This window comes from Poromitra crassiceps (assembly GCF_964638095.1).
Source record: "Poromitra crassiceps genome assembly, chromosome: 6".
Lineage (NCBI taxonomy): Eukaryota > Metazoa > Chordata > Actinopteri > Beryciformes > Melamphaidae > Poromitra > Poromitra crassiceps.
In genome coordinates this window covers 46,981,906-47,004,975 of record NC_139627.1, presented here as the reverse complement: position 1 = coordinate 47,004,975, position 23,070 = coordinate 46,981,906, and the positions used below count along the sequence as shown (strand labels likewise).

At 46.0% G+C, this 23,070-nt stretch overlaps 1 protein-coding gene and 1 pseudogene across 2 annotated transcripts; both read left to right on the top strand.

The window, feature by feature from the left end:
• The first annotated feature begins 654 nt into the window (after positions 1–654).
• Positions 655–1,316, top strand: LOC310777934 (trace amine-associated receptor 13c-like; annotated as a pseudogene). Its single transcript has one exon. The product of its transcript is annotated as a trace amine-associated receptor 13c-like (transcript).
• Positions 1,317–2,857: 1,541 nt separating this feature from the next.
• On the top strand, positions 2,858–22,638 carry LOC310778137 (uncharacterized protein). Its single transcript, XM_083638483.1, has 7 exons — positions 2,858–3,058; positions 4,632–4,746; positions 5,389–5,564; positions 5,997–6,181; positions 15,702–15,846; positions 16,069–16,214; positions 18,132–22,638. The coding sequence occupies exons 1-7, from the start codon at positions 3,007–3,009 to the stop codon at positions 18,225–18,227; spliced, it is 915 nt and encodes a 304-aa protein (XP_083494609.1). The 5' UTR covers positions 2,858–3,006; the 3' UTR covers positions 18,228–22,638.
• Positions 22,639–23,070: the final 432 nt, after the last annotated feature.

Sequence of the window (23,070 nt, the reverse complement as noted above, 5' to 3'; positions counted from 1 at the left end):
AGACATTAAGGAATTCTGACAATGCTTTTACTATGTTATATATATGTGTGTGGTCTGGGAGAAGCTTTTACATGTCGCTGCTACACATTGTTGGTGAATGAGCCAAAGAAGAAAATGAGTTTTGCAGGTATTTTGAGAGTTTGAGTGATTTGGTTTCTTTTATCTCCGTAATACATCATGATGAATAATTGTTTTCAGAAAATGAAAGGAAAAGTACTTATTTTTATGGTTCCGGTGGAATGCCACTGTAGAAAATAGAATGTTGTGAATGTTTACGCTTATTCCTATTTTCCTCACGTTTTACTTTTAGACACATAACATTAAAATACTCATAACTTTTGATCTGTGAGAGCTATCTCAGTCATTCAAAAAGTTATATATATGGGAACATTTCTAATTTATGGAGAGAAAAAATGTAAATGCCAATTTTTTTTACCATGTGAAGGGTTTTTGCAGGCCACCACACATATACTACTATAATATTATGACCATTACAACGAATGGCAACATTAGACATGAGCATAATACAGTGGCAGTGATCTTGAATTGGCGCCGACTGCTATACCAAAAACCTGAACTTTGTTACAGCATGAGGGACATTGTTTTAGAGAAATGAAATTCTCCCACTATTACTGCTAATAATGTTCTGTGGTGATGTTCTCCATGCACTCCAGGCAGCTCCACACCTCCACCAACCTCCTCCTCCTCTCCCTGGCTCAGTGTCTCAGACCTCCTTGTGGGCCTTGTGGTGATGCCGCTAAATGTCTATAGAGTCTTGTTGGTTTCTGGGGGACTACATGTGTGTTCTCTTTCAGTGTGTCTGCTTTACCGTTGTCTCTGCCTCAGTTGGAAACATGGTGATGATATCATTCGACGACCGCTACGTGGCTATTTGTGAGCCTCTGCGTTACCCCACCAAAATCACTTCTACACGAGTCAAAATCTCTCTTCTTCTGTGTTGGGTCTCTTCTTTTTATAGTATTCAGATTCTACTCGATCACCTGAGTCAACCAGGCAGGTATAATTCCTGCGTTGGAGAGTGTGTGCTTGTTTTTGACTACATTGCGGGAGCTGTGGACCTCGTTTTCAACTTTATTGTTCCCATCACTGCCATCATAGTTGTGTATATGAGAGTATTTGTGGTGGCTGTGTCTCAGGCTCGTGCCATGCGATCCCACGTTGTGTCTGTCCCACGCCAGCGTTCAGTGACTGTAACTGCTAAGAAATCTGAGAGGAAAGCAGCCAGGACTCTAGGTATTGTCATAGTTGTGTTTCTAATATGTTTCTGTCCATATTACTTTCCCTCTCTCTTGTGATCTATTGCCATGTTCTATCCCCGGTTTAGAAAAGCTATTAAACTCACTGTTGCACTTCCAGATCCTGCAGCCTGGCTCCTGTGAGGCCAACATACTGTAGAGATGAAAGCTCTTCTATGAAGAGGGAAAGGTTATGAGTCAGGGAAATCACAGTAGCCTACTCAACGCAAGATTGGACAGACAGAAGGAAATTGTGGTCAAACACAGTGAGTGAAGGAGCTCCTGAAGAGATGCAGTCAGGGCTACTTGTTCAAACCTGGAAAGGGCCGCAGCAGACCCAAACACCTGGCGCTCCTCCTGCCTTTCAGGCACCTCTCACCTTGAGGAGAATATATCACTGATACGTGCAGAGAAACGATCACAACGACATGCACGCACAACAAGTACAGTCCAGCAGCCAGATACCACACTTACCTGCCCCACTTGTGGAAAAGTGTGTGGATCGCGAATAGGTCTACACAGCCACATGAGGTGGCATGAGCGCACCAAGCGCTGAATACCTCTATACCCCTGGGAGATATGAAGTCATCATCGACATCGATGGACTGCCATAAGCAAGTAAGTGTGTGTGTGTGTGTGTGTGATTAGGAAGAGGGCATCATATCCCCCTACCCCCCCCCCCCCCCCATAAAGAATATTGAACTGGATACAATATGAAACGATCATTTTCATAACTTGAATTATCAAACAAGACATGAAACATAGAGTTAAAAAAGCGAAAAACAACAACACAAAACGAGGGAGATGTAATCTTATATATTATGCCATTTGTTTATTAAGGTTTTTTTTAAGTAATTTTCCTACAATTTACTGCAGCCAACATACTGTAGAGATGAAAGATTTCTATGATTAAGAGGGACATTCTATCAAGGCAGGGAAATAAAACTATAGGCAAGCTTATAGCCTACACATGCAGGCACAAGAAAATAGCCTACTTATTTTGGTAAAACAGTGAATTTGGAAACATAGGCTACCATTGATTATAGCCTATTTATTGGGCTATATGTAAATCAGATGAGTTGATTCAAATGTGTTGTAATGTACAACAGCAATACAAGTCGACTAAAATGAAAAAAAGGTTTGTCCTCGTGTTCATAATGTTTTGGTGAATGGAACAAACAGGCCGTTTTCCACTACAAGCAAAAACGGCTTCTGGTCAGATAGAATTAAATAAATGCATTTCCTACTGTATGCCCGACAGTTTCAAAAAGATGTCCCCCCAAAACGCCAAGAGAACACCAGTTTTACGCACGTGTGGTACCATAGCTCTCTAGACTAGAGCCCAACATGAGCATGAGCGCCTGGCCAATCCCGGCGCTTGACTGCTGCGTAGGCGGGCACAGGGCGTGGTTTTTGCGTAACCTATGTGCGATTCGAAATCACGCCTCTCTGCCTGGTAGAAGAGCCTGGTGACGCGAGGTTACTGCCTGGTGGTGGTGACTCGACTCGCGAGCTTACCAGAACCCAAAGTCACGCAGGAGTTGCCCAATTCGAAGGGGCGTTTCAGGAAGTTACACTGTTGACGTCTATTGTATTGGGAAACAGGAAAAGGCTTGCATTTTGTCGGGAAATGTATGGCAGATGTTAGTCTAGGCAGATGACTGCTCAATAGCCTATTACAGAGTTGAGTTATGGCTGTAACGTAGAGTATGCTGGCAAATCTGTCCGCGGATCCGTCGCAGCATGTGAAATGGCATTAGCGAAGCTTTACGCTTTGCTGTGGATTCAACTCGTCGGTCAAGGTAAAGTTTCGTTTTGAGCTGGCCGTAATCCACACACTGACACGCGCACGCACGCACACACACACACACACACACACACACACACGCACGCGCGTGTGTAGCCTAGCTAGCTAACCCCCCACAGTACATTAGCCCTGATAAGATTGCCAAAACAGACACTTTAATACTGCCTTCCTTATCGGCAAAGGTACACAGCTCGGATAACACGATTTAAATACTTTACTGAATTCATCTGGGGCTTCTGGTAAATTCGGCATATGGCAGTTTATTCCGCCCACCCAAGTGTATTATTGTGGTGGTGAGAGACTAACTATGTGTTAACGTTATAACCTGCAGACCAGTTAAGGTAGTTTTAGCAAAACTACAGCGTCTTTGTCTGTTGAGTGTATGCCGAAATAGAGTGGACAGTGCACATTATCTTTAAAAAGTGTCAAGTCAATTTCTTGGAGATGTACACATTTGCCCAAAACAAAGCTACCAAAAAGTTGGCTACTTTACCTCGGCTGGCACACTGGTGATTGTAATATGATGAATCATATTATGATTCATCACCAGTCAGTGTTTTCCACAGAATACAAGTCTACAGGGAATAAGAAGATAAGAATAATACTGTAATAATTACATTATGACGTCTGACAAATTCTAGACTTTTATGGAAGTTAACATCATTTTTGGAGGGAAAGAGGGGTAAGAGGGCACGGTTCGGTTGATTTAATTATCTGGCCTTAAAACTACCAACACAGAAAGGCAGGGCCGCAGGGGGTGGGTGCCGCTGAAAATAATTTGGATGTTTTCTGGACGTTTGGATGTTTTTTTTGCCATATTTAGAGGAATATCTCATTTTAGGATCACATTAGGATTATACTGTTGTGATGTGATTATTCAGCATTTTCTCCTTTTCTCACTCACTTTCATGTCACCACCTTCTCCCCCTTTAGGTCGTTTTACACTACAACAGACAGCAACACAGGCAGAAACACTGAACCTATTATTATATTTTATTATCTTATTATTATAAACCAAACATCAAAAATAACATTACCACCCTCTTTGCTTTGCTCATATTCTTCAACTAAACCCTAAATATCACAGTATAAAACATATAAAACACATTTTAATCATATATATATTTTTATTGACACTGCAATTCCAATACAAAACAGCAGAGGCTGCAGCACCCCCACTTCCCGTGGCCCTTTTCTGAGAAAGGGATCTCATAGTAAAAGCAAAGACGATGGGATTCAAGCAAGACGGCCCAACTTCAACTCACTTCCTGTCATTTTGTCACGTGGGTTTTGCCCATGGTTTTCCACGGACACGCCCACTTAGGAGACTTTCGCCAGGTTTAATCGAGTCAATGGTTGACCATTTAGGAGGCTTGCTGCTACCATTTGTGAGAATTGGCAGAGCCTGCTTGGTGACCCATCTATAGTAATATAATATCTATGGTAAAAGTCACAGTATGCAGCGGCCAACTTGGGCCGGCTTTCAGTCGCGTTTCTTTTCGCTTGAACACCTGAATAAAGCATCAGGTGTTGACTTGACTCTCGGCTGTGTCCGTTCCCGTCTCCAGCAGTACTGTGTGAGGATCTGCCCCCGCCGCGAGACGTCCACGTCGTCGACCAGTTACTGAGATGGACTCCGGCACCTGAGCACAGAGACGTCACCTACACAGTGCAGTACCGCAGGTGAGAGCAGAGCGGGTCACTCTGAACACATCCTATGATGAAAAACCTGAAAGCAAACAGCTCTTGCCTTGTCTGGTCACATGAAAAAGGAAAATGTGCTTGCTCTTCATTTCCTTTGTTTTGTTTCCTTTTTGTAAGTTAGCCTACAGTACCTCCTAATAAAATATGAGATGGCATTGCATTTCCCTTCCAAAAGACCTCTAATATGGCATGCTCCTTATTACATTTGGACCCGTGTGGGTTTTTTAAGGCAGATACCGGTATCAATAGTTTTGTGCTGAAGCACATTGGCGATACACAGTGTTTACATTTAAATGTGACAAAAAAATTATAATAATACAGGAACTCTGCACTTTCCCACAGAAGTTTATTCTCGCCAGGGTGGAAAAGCACTGTTTATGAAATAAGTGTTTTCTTCAAATTAGCCATGTTAGGCAGTTCCCTGATTTGAAAAAGTGACTCTGAAAACATATCAGCTGACTTCCTAAGGTTATGTTACCTCCTGTCTTTTTTCTATCTAACCAGGTTTGTGCCGTGCTCTATACAGCTCAACCTGATTGGACCGGTTTGTTTTCCCCTACTGATGCCGGACTAATAACAGTTTCTCTTTCTGAGTCCGATGTCTTTGTTCTTCATCCTCAGGTGGTTTGACCCCCCCTATCAGTGGCTGGACTTTTCGGACTGTGTCCAGACTGCGCTCACTTCCTGTGATGTCACGTCCTTCAAAGACACTGGGCTGGAGGACCGCTGTGTGGAGCTGGGCGTCCGAGCAGAGAAACACGGCCTGACCTCCGAACGGGTCAAGGCCTGTAACCAGGGTGAGAAACCAAGTCCTGCAGTGAAGATCCAGGCAACATGCAGAGATCCACTGGTTGCTGGAACACAACACACGGCAAACAACTTAGTTGATGTGTCGCTCTATTCTGAACGGTTGTGGGCAGTGACAGAGTTGCAGATTGCTCATACACAAATTCCCGCTGCTTTGGTATCACCATTCATAAAGTTGCATTGTTTTGATGAGTTAACAAGTGCTAATTAGGTAGCATAAATTGAAAAATACACAGATAAAAAAACTCCTGCCTGAACTCCTCCCTTTAAGTGTTAAACCGTCACAGACTGGATCATTTAAACAGCTGTGTTCAAGCTCTTGCCGGTGGGTCATGTAAACTCTTCTGATATTGACAGAAGACAAATATTAGCCCAGATTAACTTTGTCTCCTGGTCTTTTGTTTTGCTCCTGGCCCCTCCAGGTGGTCCCTGCAGCCCTAAGGTCCAGCTGAGGGCGTGGCTGAGTGATGACAGTCAACCACCTGACCGTCAGGGGCGCCTGACCGTCGAGCTGAGCAAAAACCACGACCAGGACCAGCTGCGGAAAAAAGAAGGAGGCCACGCTAGGCATGTGGTTTACTACGGCAGGGAGGAGGAGCCACTACAGGTGAGCTTCCTACAGATGTGATGTAAAACGTTAGGGTTGTGCTACAACCCGGGTTTTACGAGTGAGAACGAGAGCTCTCACTAGTGCCTAGTTCGCTGCGTACGCAGCACTATGGAAGACTGTCATTTTGGTCCAAAATTACTTTTCATTAAAACCTGACCACCCACCCGTAGGTGGCGTGGTGCCCCCCTGGGGCTGACACAGATCCACGTGACTACGTCACGTCCTGTCAGTCCAGGGATAATCACTCTAATTTCTCGTTCTCACTCGTAAAACCCGGGTTGTAGCACAACCCTAACGTTTTACTTCGTTTCGAACTCAAGCTCTCACTAGTGCCTTAATTCAACCGACCTTGCTGCCGGGAGCACCCCACAGGGCGACCCGAAAGGCACCGGTGAACCACGGCCGTATGGCAACGTTCATGCCTGACCGTCTGACATATTAGAGTGGCAACGATACTACTTTCTTGCCACCGACAGCACTGGGTGCGCGAATTGCGAACCGGACACGTCGAGACTGTAGTACCTATGAGAGGACCATGAGGCCGCGGCACACATGTCCTCCCCTGAACACCGCGCAACAACGCAGAGGATGTCGCAACACCCCGCGTAGAATGTGCCTTGATACCCTCCGGGGGTATCTTACCAACGGCAGAGTATGCCAAAGCGATCGCCTCCACTATCCAGTGTGATAAGCGATCCTTGGAAAGGAGGCCACCCTGGGCCCTCTGCCAAAGCAGACCAACAACTGGTTTGGAGTGCGTAATGAACGCGTCCTGGCCACATAGGCCGAGAGCGCCCTTACTGGGCACAGCATGTGCAAGCGTCACTCCTCACCCGAACTGAACGCCGGGGGACAGAATGCTGATAAGTCTATGACCATAGACCTAAAGCTGACATTAATATTCTTAGGTTGGTAAGCCGGGTTAGGTCGCAACGTAACCCTGCGCCCATCATTCCCAAAACCATACAGGCCTGCTGCACCGAGAGGGCAATCAGGTCACCAACTCTCTTTCCTGACGACAAGGCCAGCAGCAGCGCGGTCTTTAAAGACAGAACCTTTAAATCGGCGGAGTCCAAGGGCTCAAACGGATGACCCGTTAGCCCGTCCAGCACCGTAACCAGGTCCGATTTGGGGAAAAAAAGAAAAGAAAAACGCACCGCGACGGCGGGCGCAGTTTACGCGCCCCCTTCATGAAGCGCGAGACCAAAGGGTACGCCCCCACGGGGCTCCCTTCCATTCCCATGTGGCAAGCAGAAATCGCGGCTACGTACACCTTAAGCGACTGCGGGGACTGACCCGCGTCAAGCAGGCTCTGAAGGAAACAGAGAACTGGTCGCACACTGCAGTTCACTGGATCCACGCCCTGACTTGCTGCATAGTGCATACCACATTATCAGGCAAGCCCTGGGCTAGCAACTGGTCCCGTTCAGGAGCCAGACTGCTAGCTTCCACCTGCCTGGGGAGGGGTGGAACACCTCCCCCTCCGCCTGGGATAGGAGATCGGCCCGTACCGGCAACGCCCAGGGCGGATCTTGCGCCACGGAGACCAGGTCCGCAAACCATGTCTGCCTGGGCCAAAACAGACTAAAACGAGCCGGAGGCGCTGTTCCCTCACCCTGTCCAACACCTGACGGATCAGGGGGGTCGGGGGAAACACATAGAGCCCCTCCCTCGGCCATGCGTGCGCTTCTAGCGCGTCATGACCTAACGGCGGCTGTCCTCCTGTATCAAGAACCACAGTGGACAGTGTGTCGTGCGCCGCGATGCAAGAGATCGACGCAGGCGCGACCAAACCTGGCCCAAACCTGTTCCATCCCCCGAGGGTGGAGGCACCACTCCGTATAACGGGGATTGCTTCGAGACAGCAGGCCGGTCGTAACTCTGCCGTCCTGGCAGATAGACCGCTGACACTGAAAGGAGACGGGGATACACCCACAGGTGAATCCCCGCTATGGTTCAGCGCCCCCGACCGCACACCGCCCTGTTTGTTCAGGTGGGCAATCGCTGCCATATTGTCCGAGCGAATCAGAACATGGTGCCCATGTGTGAGCCGCTGGAAGTGTTACCTCCGCAGGCTAGGGGGACTGCGGAGGCAACGTTCTCTTTCGAGTCTGGCCGCACGCGGACTTGTCCGGCAGTGCGGTCCCCAAGAGAGCTCCCAACCAACAATGGGCCCACGGCGCCATTGATGGTGGGCTTGTCCTGAAGCAGAGCCAGGCGAATCGCCTTCAGCTCTAGTACGTTTATGTGGCGAAGCTCCTGAGCCTCCCACCGGCCGTTCGCCGAAAAATGCCCGCAAATCGCACCCCCTCCCCAGAGGGAGGCGTCTGTGCGAACCACCATCCTGAGCGGGACAGGGCCCCACCGAGTACCTCTCGAGAGGTAACGGGGGTCCGCCCATATGGCCAGCGCCTGCCAGGCCTGACCTGTCAGAGGAACCCTGTGATGATGGTCCCTGGCCGAGTTCAGGCGAAGCCTGAGAAACCATATTTGGACCACGGGAGCATGTGTAGCCTCCCCAGCGGAAGACGCGGATCTCCCTCGTGCGGAGGGGAGCCAAGGCTGTCTCTACGCACACCGTGAGGGTTCGCGGGCTCAAAGACATGCCGAATGGCAAGACACAGAACTCGTAAGCCTTCCCCAGGAAGGAGAACCTCAGGTATTTCCTGTGTCTCCTGACCATGTGGAAATGGAAGAACGCACCTTTCAGATCCCCGGGAGTAATAAATCCCCCTGTCTCAACTCGTTGAACAGGCGGGGAAAGAGAGCATTCGGAACGGGACTTCCTCAGCGTCTTGTTGAGACGCCGAAGGTCCAATTTTGGACGCATGGAGCCGTCCTTCTTGGGCACGATAAAGTACCTGTGGTAGAAAAACCCAAGCACACATCTGCCTTGGGAACCGAGCGAATCGCCCCTCTGGCGAGGAACGAATAACCTCCTTGTGGAGTATGTCCATGGCCTCCCCCTCCACAGCCGGATCGGGGGTCCCGTCGAACGTGGGTGTGGGCCTGGCAAACTGTAGAGCGTATCCCTTCTGGAGGGTGCGCCGTAATGGGGACGGGGAACATAGATAGCTCCCAGGCATCGAGCCTGTTGGACAAGATGGTCTCTTGTGGCCAAAGGAGCGGAACCCGTCATGAGCATATTGCTGGGCACCGGGACTAGGGATGCACTAGGGATGTTCATCAATTATCGAAAATCGATAATCGATCGTTAAGGATTGGAATCGATCCTGTGGCATTTGGATCGATTTTTTAATTATTAACTCATTGAATGCCAATGACGACAGCTGTCGTCAATTCAAATACTGACGTAGAGTGCCAAAGACGACGATTGTCGTCAATTGCGTTTTTTGACGGTGGGACGTGGATCAAACCCTGATACATCTCTGGTACAACTATTGTAGCTATTGGAGGTCTATAACCTATTTTACAGAACCCTTAGGTGGCGACAGTGCTCTCCACATAACAGAAAGGCAAGGAAAAAACAAAGAAGAAGTCGTTATGGAAACGGAAATCGCATCGCATCCGTATGCATCGATATGCTGAAGCACGTTACTGCAGCTGTGCCTGCAGCAGCCAATCTGCTCCCACAATTGAGCCGCTCCGTGTCGGTTGCGACAGCACATCCGCACATCCACACCGTGGAGTTGTTATTATTCTCAACTGGAAGCATGGTTGCCGGTGACAAACACACGCGGAACGCTGTAAAAAAACTGGATGTTGCGCACCCTTCACTGTGCGCACAGCAAACTCAGCAGAGAGCCACCACAGACAGGAGGAGGAGTGTGCAGTTGAGGCGAGGCGAGGCGGGGCGGGGCGGGGCGGGGCGGGGCGGGGGGGGGGCACGCAGAGCAGCACGCAACACCCAGACAGACCCAGGCAGCAGGACAGGATTGACAAACGCAAGCCAGAATATCCAATGCCCACCAGCAGCAAATCAAGACCAGCAAGAAGCTGCAACCAGCAGCGCACGCAGGGGCCAGCGCTGCTGGTTGTAGCTAAAAATATTATTCTGCCAAACAAAATTCCCTGGCCTAAACTGTTTTATTGAAGGAAATTATTTTTGAGGTGTGACTACATTAGAAAAGATTAGCTTCAGAGTCAGTGATGTGCTTGAAATGTTTAATTTCACAAAAGGCCAATTATCTCAGCTTCTAGAAAAAAATTGCTGTTTTTGGATGAATCAAGCTATCTTCTCCGGCTCATAACTAAAGAACGGAAAATGGGATCAATAAACTTTTTTTTGCAGATGATAGAATAGAGTCTCATCGTTCTTTGTGCGTGTTCAGTGTTTACATAGTAATATCACACAATATTCTGTGGGCCTCGAGAAATCACTGAAAACGCTCTGAAACTCTGGCACTGGGAGCGTCCGTTCTCCAAAAGTGGCTGGCACTCAATGAGTTAATTTTTTTTTTTTTTTTTTTTTTTTTTTTTTTTTTTGGACTAGGTTTGGGTGGAATTCGTTCCACCTCGCCCCACTCCATTGCACAGCCGACTAACGTGAGGTGGAGCTTCATATAGTCTCTAGTTTTCTGGCTGGGCATGGGCCTTTGTGCCAACAAAACTGTTTTAAACATGGGAAATTCACACCGGCATGTGCCGGGGACAGCAGTGTTGGAGAGGAGACACATTGAAATAAAGAGTTCATTGAGGAGAACACGTCTTTCGTATTTTCTGCCATAGGCATTCATTTTGTAAAAAAAAAAAAAAATTGAAAATATTGAAAATTTTCTAAGTATTAATAAAATCGATGATCGATAATTGATCGTTAATTTTCACCGATTATCGATTTTGGAAAATTTTCAAAATGAACATCCCTAGGATGCACCGATATGAACATTTTGGCCGATGCCGATAACCGATATTAACATTGCTGTTATGGCCGATAACCGATGTTTACCGATGTCGATATGCTCTGTATAAAACCACATTTCTATGATCATCACATTTTGTACATAGTGAAAAACGCATGTAAACACTGAATTTTAAAAAGTAATGCATTTCTTTATTTCCAAAACTTTTGGAAAAGCTGATAAATCATAAATTTACTGCATTATTTCATCTCAATGTGAAGAATTTGGCTAATAATGATAACCGATATTAACATTGCAATATCGGACCGATATCGATATGTTAAAAAATGACTAACATCGGCCGATACCGATATGATTGCCGATATATCGTGCATCCCTAACCGGGACCTTTTGATCCGGTACCCTGATGGGGGGGCGGGATGTGAGAGGCTACGCCCCCCCGCCGCATGGTCAGTTCCGTAGAAGCTGTGCATGCTGGGGGAGCACTTCTTACGCAAGCTCCGCCTACTGACGTGCTGTTGTATCAAGTAACCCCATCCCCCCCCCCTGCCGTGCGACTGGGGGGACTGCGGAGGTAACGTTCTTTCTCGAGACCGGCCGCACATGGACTTGTCCGACAGTGCGGCCCCCAGGCGAGCTCCCGACCAGCAATGGGCCGTCGGTGCCATTGATGGTGGGCTGTCCTAGGAGCCTCTAGCCGAGGCCAGGCCGTAGCCATGGACCAAGGCGAGCCTTGATGATGGGTATGAGACCCTGGGCGAGCTCCCGACCGAACTCGGGCCTTGGGCACCGAGGACGGTGGGTCTAAAGCTACAAGCCGCAGGCTGGAACTAAGCCCAGCCTTGGTGAGCCAACCGGTGGGCTTGACCTGGGCGCTGCCAACCGAGGCCAGGCCGTGGCCATGGACCAAGGTGCGCTGTGCCCCCTGCCAGGCTCCCTGCATTTGCAGGGGGCGCCCCAACAAGGGAGTGCGACCCATGGAGAGCTCCCAACCACCCCGGGCCTTGGGCACCAAGGGCGGTGGGCTTGTCCTTAGAGCTACAAGCCAAAGGCTGGCATTGAGCCCAGACCTTGGCGAGCTATAACCCCTGTCTATTGTAGCGGAGGTAGCTCGCGCCCAATGTACTTAGCACACAGATACTAACTGCACGGGTGCACGCCAGCTATCTGCAAAAATACTATCGTTCTGTGCTAAACAGTACTAATGCTATCTGCACGTATGCAAGCTAGCTTTCACACTCCTTTGAGAGCGGACCTTGGTCCGCTCTCAAGAGCTTAGCTGCGGACAAGACCGAGGGTTCAAGGCGCCTGTGCAGCGTGCTCATGCCCAAGGCAGAACACGCACTTAACGTGCCGGTTCATACTCAGCCAAAGTAGTTTTACACACGGCCCATCCCCTCGCTGACTTTCCCTGCTCAGTAGCAAGAGGAAGCAGGAAGCTAATCGCTAATAGCAAGCTCCCGCAGGCCGCACCCTATTAGCGGGAGTACTGCTTAAGCAAGCTAGCAGGCTAGCAAGAAGCACAGGCTAGACAGTAAGCAACCTGGGGGCTAGCGAACGTGCGCGTGCAATGGTAACGTAAGCGGCAATAGCCCATCCCGAAGGGGATGCAACAATACCCACAACCTGTTAACCCGAGAGAACAGGCGTGGAAGCCACTAGCTAAGCTAGCGTAAGCACCGAGAGACAAGCGTGCGCTAACACAAGCCTGCGCACAAGCCGGTGCAGTGAGTCTCTACCCTGAGTAACACGGGGAAGCAAGCGTGACCGCAAGCAGAGGCCAGCGGCCCGCGAAGCTAGTCAATCTCAGAAGAAACTCCTCAGGGGGTGTTACAATCTAGTAGATGCTATTTGCACGAGGCAAGCAACACTTAGCAGACAAGCAAGCTGGCTAAGATGGCGTAAGTACTGAGAGAAGCGGCCCACACAACGTGCGGGGCGAGCTCACCTAGCTAGCGTAATCGCCCAGCTAATATCTCAGAGTGCCCCCTTCGGGGCCGACGCCAGTAAAAGCTACACTACATTTATGTAGGTCCCATTAACGCCTGTGCGGCGTGCTCATGCCCTTAGGCAGTGCACACATTAAATTAATTGTGCCGGTCGTAACCGGCCAGCGTAGCCTCACAGCTAATACAGCACCTAGCTGTTCCCCCCTCTCTCTGCTAACAGGAATAACGGGGTTACCGTGCAAGCTAAAGCCTGCAACGGTAAGATAGCTGGAGTGCTACACAACACTAGATACTGGCTGCACGGGAGCAAGCTAGCTATCTAGCTAACTGAAGAGCATGGCTTCTAGCTACTACTCTCGCTTAACGCGCGCCCTACACAGAGGTAGCTGGCGCCTAAGTACTCAGCCCACAGACACTACACTACAGTAACTGCACGTGTGCACGCTAGCTATCTGCCACAATAACCGGGTGCGTTGCCCTGTCTGGGGACGCAGCCAGATAGCTGGAGTGCTACAAGGTAGTCCAAGCTAGCTGCACTGAGCAAACTAGCTAACTATCTATCTATCGTTACTCCAGCCGGAGTAACGCACACGCTCTAACACTAGTAGCCGGCGCCTAAAGTACCTAGCACGCGGAAGCTACCCGCACGGGTGCAAAGCTAGCTTACTGTAACAACTGGGCTAATTAGCCTCTTTGTTCCTGTGCTACACGGTACAAGCTATTTGCACGTATGCAACCTAGCCTTTAAGTTTTGAGCGCGGACCTAAGTCAGCCCTCAAGCCTTTATTAACGCTACCCCAGCCGGGGAAAACGTTTCACATGAGCTGCACGGCGGCACCTAATACAACAGTCAACTGTGAAAAAACACCCTTAGCTTTAGACGGCTTGATCCGACGCCGCTGGTGGAGAGTACAGGATCGGGTCCCCGAATCCTGCTTTATCCCGTCCACGCGAACCTCTTGAGGTGGGCAAATCAGCCGGAACGAGCCTAGTATCTAAGCTATGTTAAGAGTGCTGTCTCAGAGCTAACCGCGGAGCTATGAAAACGACGTCCTACACTGGCTGGAAGAAATGAAGAGTGATTATCCCTGGACTGACAGGACGTGACGTAGTCACGTGGATCCGTGTCAGCCCCAGGGGGGCACCACGCCACCTACGGGTGGGTGGTCAGGTTTTAATGAAAAGTAATTTTGGAGCAAAATGACAGTCTTCCATAGTGCTGCGTACGCAGCGAACTAGGCACTAGTGAGAGCTTGAGTTCGAAACGAAGTAAAACCTAGTTTTTTTTATCCAATAGTACAGTGCTTCTCTACCTTTTTAATCTAGAATCAAAGTGATACCTACTTGAGACCCCGTCACAAGTGTGCCGAGTTCAGCCACACTATGACTTTCCCCTTTTCAGGTTGTTTTTATTTGACTCATTATCAGAGGAGGCCTAGAGACTGAAATCTATTCAGTATTTCACAAGAACAAGGCAAACATTAAAGAAACATCTGAAAAAAAAAACATTTTTATAGTAAAACTAGAAAAGTGCACTCAGTAGAGTGGCACCGCTACGGCTAAGCATGGCTAAACCGAAACAGACAGACAGACTAACAGTCTAACAGGAAGTGTAAACACAATCGGAACGGATTGTGTTTACACTTCCTGTGGCAGAGCTTATCTCCGCAGCCTGCTTCCAGTAAGTCATTAGCTTTGACCAGAGACGATCTCTGGCAGGTAAAACAGCCGGCGTTTTGAACAGGAAGTCATACACAAATGGGTCAAGTGGGCGGGGCTACATAAGGTGAATAGAGAGACAAAGGCATGCCAACTTCCGCTTTAGGCATATATCGCCAAGAGATTTCATCCACCATTCTTTTTATGCCTCCGCCGGAAATAGCCAGGCCAGAGGAATTATGGTTTGCGGTTGCCCGTCTGTCCGATGTTCGTTAAAGCGATATCTGAGGAATGCCATGACGGAATTTCATCAAATCTGCCTCAAACGTCGACTTGGACTGAAGGATGAATTGATTTGATTTTGGTGGTCAAAGCTCAAGGTCACTGTGACCTCTCAAATGCCATTTCCAAGCTCGTTAACGTGATATCTCAGGAACGCCTTGACGGAATTTCTTCTAATTTGGCTCAAACGTCGACTTGGACTCAAGGATGAACTGATTCGATTTTGGTGGTCAAAGGTCAAGGTCACTGTGACCTCTCGAACGCCATTTTCAAGCTTGTTAACGCGATATCTCAGGAACGCCTCGACGGAATTTCTTAGAATTGACCTCAAACGTCCACTTGGACTCAAGGATGAACTGATAAAGTTTTGGTGGTCAAAGTTCAAGGTCACTGTGATCTCATGAACACATTTTCAAGCTCTGTAACGCCATACCTCAGTTATGCCTTGACGGAATTTCTTCACTTTTTGCTCAAAACGTTAAATTCTAGACAGACATGAATGTCGACTGCTCACTTGTTGATGGAGGCATATATCCGCGGTGCAGCCGTTCTAGTTTCCATGTACTTTTGGTAAAATGCTTTAATTAACAAATAATGTATTACAAATTAAATAACGGTATCATTCAACAATGGTGATATGCATGCATTCTCATAGGCCTACATAATTTCTTCACCTCCCATCGTATCGGCAGAGATCGAGACACTGATCAGCCGAAATTTGCTTTTTTTGAAAGCCGAATAGCAGTCTAAAAAAATACAGTGTAACCCTGTTATGTACTAATGTTATCCAACCTTCTCCCCAAATAGGAATATGATGGACCCACTACTTCATCAGTGATTATCAAAGATCTGGAGGAGGGGGTGCGCTACTGTGTGAAGGTGCAGTACATCTTGTACAGTAATGCGCGTGGACCACCCAGCTGCACACAGTGTGAGGTCATACCCCAGTCAAGTAAGGCTGTGTTTGTTTATGAGTGTTGAGTCTGATGATGCGTTGATGCTGTCCTCCTTGTTCAGTCAAATCAAACATGTTTTCATCATGCTATTTTTAGCAGTTGCAACAGTATGAATGTGGTTTTCGTCGTCAAATCATAACTCTGAAGTCTGAACATGATAAAAGTGGTAATGGATTGCTTGCATCTTTTTCTTCTGTGTGTGTGTTTGCATTTCCCAGGCACAAAGCACAGTATGCTAGTAGCCCCCATTGTGGCTACCATTGTTGTCTTTGTGGTATTACTGATACCGGCCATCGCCTACATCCTCATCTACCAGATGGAGAGAATCAAACGGTGGACGAAGCCTCCATATTCGATGCCAGAGGTCGGTACATCCTGTACGCTGCTGAACAGAGTCACAGAGGCTCCACTCGGCATCTCTGCTCATATCTGACTTTCTTGGGTGATTTGCTAGGATATGTAACCCATATCTGTACACATCTCAGTTAAATAATAAGATCACAAGATTGCCAGTTAAACTCAAAAGGTAAAATTGTGCTCATTGTTCATGTTATCGGGCACAGTCAGTTTCAGCCTTTCTCCACCTACTGCATAATGTAGAAAAACCCAGAAGAAGGGGGGGGGGGGGGGGGATTGGGGGTGTCCGTGGAGGGGAGTGTATTAAGCCGTTTCAAAATCAAAATCTTCACACCATCCGGGGGGGGGGGGGGGGGGGGGGGTTGATAGGGTGTCCTGTCCTCAGAAATCTCAGTCTTTAGCACAGTGGTACACAGCCTTGCCCTACTTAGGAGCCACATTGACAAAAAATAAAAATAAAATAAAAATCTTTGCAAGAGCCACAATCCAAAAAAGTCCCTTTCCTCCCTTTATTTTATTTATTTTATTTTAGATTTGCATTTATTTATTTGTTTTTAAGTAGGACTTAAAAGAGACACAACTACCCATAAAGGAGGCATAAAGGAGGATAATGTGGCACGTGGATGGTCGATGTAAGCTGGACAAACTTACTTATGACAAACGTTACAGAGCGACAACAAGACCAAAATGCATAGACGTTTTTGTTTTCTTGTGTTCAGACATAGGTTTATAGATGTTATTTATTTACCTTGACAGTTTCGACGAGTCAACTCTCGTCTTCTTCAGAAGCAGTCGCACTGACAGCTGGGTATGACGTGTCAACCAGTTGCTTTTCAGCAACTGGCGGTGTGAAGACATGATGAACATCATTGAACTATTAAGACCAAAATGCAGCTGACAAAGGAATTGTATGATAGTAAATTGAAGTGTAGCACTTCAATTTGTATGGTGATTCATAGTGGTCTGATTCACTGACTCATTGACATAATTTCTCGGCCCAACGGTTGATGTTAGGTGTCAGTTATCAAAATCTTTGACCAATTACAGTAGCAAAGCACACTCAGAGCGACAACAATCATGGCGGTGTTCACTTTTATACAGCTGATTGTTCCTAAATAAAAATTGTAAGGACTGACGAAATCACTAACTCTAACTTGCTATCATAAAATTCCTTTGCCAGCTGCATTTTGGTGTTGTTGGCGCTCTGTAACATTTGTCATAAGTAGGTTTGTCCAGCTTACCTCGACCACCCAATCACGTTTGTCGGACAGTACACCGTCCGATTAGCTGCTGATGGAAAGTGTTTGTTGAGACCGCTATGAATCTAAAGACTGAGATCCATGGGGACAGTCTATCTCTTCCACAATTTTCGAATGCTCCAGAGACAGTCTGTACTTCAGCCCATTAAAATTTGGACGGAGGACGTTGTCATTTTCCAAACAAAAAAACAGACAAAAACTCTTCAGACCGGAAGGTTTGATGGTATTGGACCAATCACGACACAATTCACAAATATAAATATCTTGTCCAATTTTAATTTCTGCTCAGCAGCTAACTTGCTAGGATTCGACTAGTTTGTTTTCCAGTCGGAGCTATTAAGCGACTGCACAGGGGACACGGAAGTGGGGAAATGACCGGATATCCTGCCTTTTTTTTTTTTTTTACCAACTTGCCAACACGTCCGTCTTGAGAGACTACAGGACACCAGGCAATAAACTTTTAAGTATTGTGCAGCTCAAAACGTGCAGATAGATTCACAAATGTGGTGAAACCACAAACCAGCTCACATTTAAAATACTAACTCCTACTCATTCACATACCTGCTAATCACACTGTCCACAATGAATATCAGTTAGTGAACTTTGTATCTGATGAAAGAGTTGTTTAGCGAACTTTTCTGACTAATTTATTTTTTCTCCTCCAGTTGCTCATTCAGCCTCCTCCTAAGAACTGCCGCTTCAGCAGCATCCCCTGTGAGGAGCGCTACGACGTGATATCTGTGATCTCTGTGAGAGCGTGACCCACAGCTCCTCTTCACTCCTGCTCCTGTGTGGATCAAACCTGTGGATCTAGAGTCTCTCGAAACCAGCAGCAGCAACAACTGAACAGATTTAATCCAGTTTTCCGCAGAAACTACCTGCAGCTGGTGATGTGGAGTTTGACTGAGGATAGGTAAAGACTGGATTTGAGGTGCAATTTCTGCCAGGAGAGGACATAATGCCCTCGCTCAGACCACTGCGCTCTTTAAAGGGTAACGAAAGAGTCAGAGTGGGTTGATAGGACATGCATGAAGCAAATGAAGCCAATGCGGAAGCTACCCCAGGTTGAGACTCTTGATTTGCAGGTCTGCCAGAATTCTGGGGGCTTAAGTTCCGCTTTAAGCTCTTTACCATTTTATTAGTCAAATTTCGTCTGGTAAAATGTCCATTGCCAAATCGCAAATCCCAATCTTTGCACTTTGTAATGAAAATGTTTAATTGTTTAAGTGAGCCAATCGCATTGCTAGAATTCTGCAGTCTGACTTTTTATTGAATTTTTATTCATTACGTCGTAATTGTGGTTGTATCCAATCAATTCATGAATTTATGACCCCAAATTATTTTGTAATGTAAAGACTTGGTGTCAAGTTTTTCCCTTCAGACCAGCTGCTGTGATCACTGATCAACAGGCATCGTCACCAGGTTTTCACCCTGTAATCTGGGATTTAAAAAAATAATCCCTTCGCAACGCAACACTTATTGACTGAAAGCCGCAATCAGCAGCTTTTCCAAGTTTTGCTATTGGAGAAACTGCGCCCTCTGGGTGCAATAGTATCGGTATCGATATCGGCGTTCAAAGTCAACAAAACACAGCGCCAGAAAGCTCTATGTACACGTGATGAAATAATAATCCATAGTTACGTGTGTCAAAATGAGTACGGTTCCCCGTACTCAGTTTGTGTATGTGCGTATGTGTGTGTGTGTGTGATCTGCAAGCCACTTCCCCAATTTCTCAAGGCCTCAAACAGGCCCTGTATGTGTGCTAAATAACCTAACTTCAAAACATATTCGAGGGGATGTGGGCGAACCGTACTCATTTTGACACATGAAACGTCATTTTCGTAGTAAATCCGCACCGAGTTACTTCCTTGTTTTGCTGAACACAGTGCTTCCGCTGTACACAGCGCATGCGCGGTAGGCCGCTCATGCTACCTCCGGGACGCCGGCACAAAAATGCTTAGTGCCAGGAGAGGCCTGTGGAGGGCGGTGTGGGACCAATAGAGGTGACATTCTCCCTCTTAGAATACACTGGACCACCTTCAATGACTAAAAAGCTGTTATACTAAGGTGGAAAAGTTACTGATTGGGGCTTGAACAAAATATTAGAACCACCTTCCTGATGTTGTGTTCCTTTGAACAGTCCATGTCTTCGTTCAGTCCTTCACCTTCCCTTAATGACTGAGCCTCAGTCATTAAGGGAAGGTGAAGGACTGAGGTGATTTCAGACTCACCAGGCATTCGTCTACTTAACACTAGTTTTGGGGAAGATCGTCTTGATTTAATTTCCTTGGGCCAAGAATAGCCTACTGCTGATGTGACTTTTCTTTTCATGCATTTTTTTTTTATTGTTATTATTTTTTGCATACTTTATCATCCCTGTGGGGATATTTCTTCTCTTAATTGAATCCACCGGAGCCTTGGTGGTCAGGGGCACAGGAGTATTAACCCTGACATACATGTCTTTGATGGTCGGAGGAAACCCACACGAACACGGGGAGAACATGCAAACTCCATACAGAAAGGACCTGGCACAAACTGGGGTCAGAAACCCTTCTTGCTGTGTGGCAACAGTGCTAACCACTGAGCCACGTGCCAATATTTGTACACTACTGATTTGATATTTGTACACTATAGAGCTGGACAGTCACGACATCTCTTGCCCTGGAAGTGAGTTTCCCATTCATTTTCTGCATAGACATTTAGAAAAATCCTTATATAACCAGTTTTAAGGCTGGAACCAAGCCAACTCGTGACCTACGGAATCGTGAGTGACTATAAAACATTTCACTTGGAGCAGAAACAAAAAAGATGTGGGGGAAAATCTCAAATTCGATTAGAAACTCACTTCGGGGCAAGAGATCACGTGACTTCAGCTTTGTTGATTTGATATTTGTACACTATTGCTTCTTTATACACTACCAGTCAAAAGTTTGGACACACCTGAATGTTGTATGTTTAATTCTGTTAAAACCATTTAGATGTCGCAGTGGTTCCCAACCTTGGGGTCGTGCATGGAATTCCAATGGGGTCACCTGATTTTCTTTTTTTTATTATTATTTTTTACACACCACATCATTTAAAACTACAGAAGAGGATTAGGGCCACATGTGAAACATTTATTTGAGTTCTGAAAATAAAGTCAGAATTCTGAGATTAAAGGGATGTCACAATATATCGTCCCACGATATATCGCGATATCAAAACGTGACAATATGTATGTTCTGAACCTGTGTCGAGTCATTTTGGCCACTAATTAGCCTTTTTTGTCCATTTAGTCGGCCCTATTACCTAATTCAAACATCCGGGTCTGTTAGGTCAGAGGTTCTCAAATGTTTTTCAGCCAAGGACCCCTTACAAGATAGAAAATATACCGGGGACCCCCTCATTCTGATTTGTGATTTTGGGCTAAGCTTAATTGTTTCCACGGTAACGTGCTTGACTTCTAAATTGATAGGTTTGTTAGATTAGAATGTAATCCATAAACCATTTTAGATTTAAAGTATAAAATATTTTCGTTGAACTATGAAGCTTTTGCTGAAAAAAATTATGTTTTTATTTTCCTGAAAACTTTTTCGCTGACCCCCTGGCAAAGTGCCACGGACCCCTGGGGGTCCCCGGACCCCATTTGAGAACCACTGTGTTAGGTCACCCACAGGGCTGCTCGTTACACTTCCTGAAAGATTCAGCGCAATCGCACGTAAAATGGCATAGCTGTGGCCGGACAACATTCTGCTCATTCACACACTTATAGGCTTATAGGATTCTAAAATGTGTCAAAAGAAAAAAGGTTGTGTCATTTGACTGGTAGTGTAGGTGTTTTCTGTTCCTTGCCATTTCAGTACCATGCACCTTTCAAAAACGGTTTTATTCTTTTAGGCATAGGTAGTGGTTCCCTTTTAGTAAAGGTTTAGCCAAAAGTACTGCATGGTTTTAACAAAAATAAACCAAACTGTTCAGAACATTGGCTTCAAGACAGTCATGTAGTGGGCAGGTGTCCTCTTATTAAAACCTTTGCAGAATTATTCGTTTTATACTGTAGGTTGCAGCAGGGAATACCAGCACTAAAGTACCACAGTACCAATTCAACCACTTAAAACAGTATTATATCAGCATTTTATAAAGAATAATTCCATACTTTCTGAATGCCATCCGTCAGAGAATAAAGGGTTTCACTTAAAGGGATTCAAGGGAGCAGTAATGTATCGGGCAGCGCAAAGTAAAATATGGCAGTAGTTCCCCTACAAAGCCGATGATGGTGAACCTGAAGATAATACTGCAACTGTTTGCAAAAGATGCTTAAGTGTTTGTGTCACCGCCAAGGAAGGCAACACATCTAATTTAGATTCAACAACCATCCCGATCTCTACAAGGAAAAGAAAGCCTGGCAGTTGTGATGGTAATGTAGCTAGCTACTGTATTATGCCAAAAGGAGATCACGGTATTTAAGTTAACGCAGACTCCTTTCCCCCGGTCTCTGATGAACACACTGAATCCAGACCGGTTCAAGCCAGATGCTCTTTGTCATTCTGTCAAAATCTGTCACTAAATTTAGTGAGTTTAAAGCTCCACCGTGTAAAACAAATAAGTGTGATTAAAGGTTTAGAGATCAATATGAGAATTTCTTCATGCTTCATAGCTGCCAAAATAAAACAATATCAATCAACGTCATCATCAGGTAGAACAAAATGAACACAAAAATGCTTGTATATGTGCAGTTACGGTACTGTGTTTTCACGGCAGACTTTTGTGTGAGATATTTTGTTAATAAACATTTTTGAAAAGATGTTAAATGTCTTCATTTTATAAGAAATTATCATCAGCCATCTGTGATTTACGATGGTTGGTATTGATATCGAGGTGCCAAGTTGGTATGGAGACAACCTGAGAACTTGACTAGATGCTCCCTCAGTACTTTCATATCTGAAGTGAGAATTTAGCTTTTTTTCTGTGTCAAAGATGCCACTGTAGAAGCCCCCTTTCATATTGTGTAATTATCCTGGGGTCCTACTACTGACAGTACTTTATTGAATACTATACAGTTGTAGTAGCCTACAAAAACTCGTCTCTCTAAACCCACGGGTAACTTCCAAAAATCTGTACAATGGCTAGGCTTTCTGATAAGTCGCATAGAATGGGCAACTCCCAACAAATATTAGAGGTTTGTTCATATATCATTCATAGCCTGATTTATACAACATTTTATTCCAAACATGGTTTCTTTTTAATGACTTGACAGTATTTTGATTTATGGAGTGATAAAAAGAGATTCCATATACATACATATTCCACATATTCCATATGTTGACCAAATGAAATAAGAATTTTGAACCTGGCTTTTTCCAATGTTCAGATTTCTGTCCTGGAAATGTATACAAATTTGCACATATTTTATCACTTGCATATTTAAGAACATAAAATTTCATAAAACTTGTAATACAAAAAGGTGTCTTCATGTAAGTAATCAACTGGGTAAGTTTCATGGTGATGGCTATTATTTAAATATTTTTTACCCTATTCAACTTGGGTGTCTCACCTTGTCAGAAGTTTATCTTGTCATACTAGAACTTTAAAGATTTCATTGCTTAGAAATATGCCAGCCTAGAC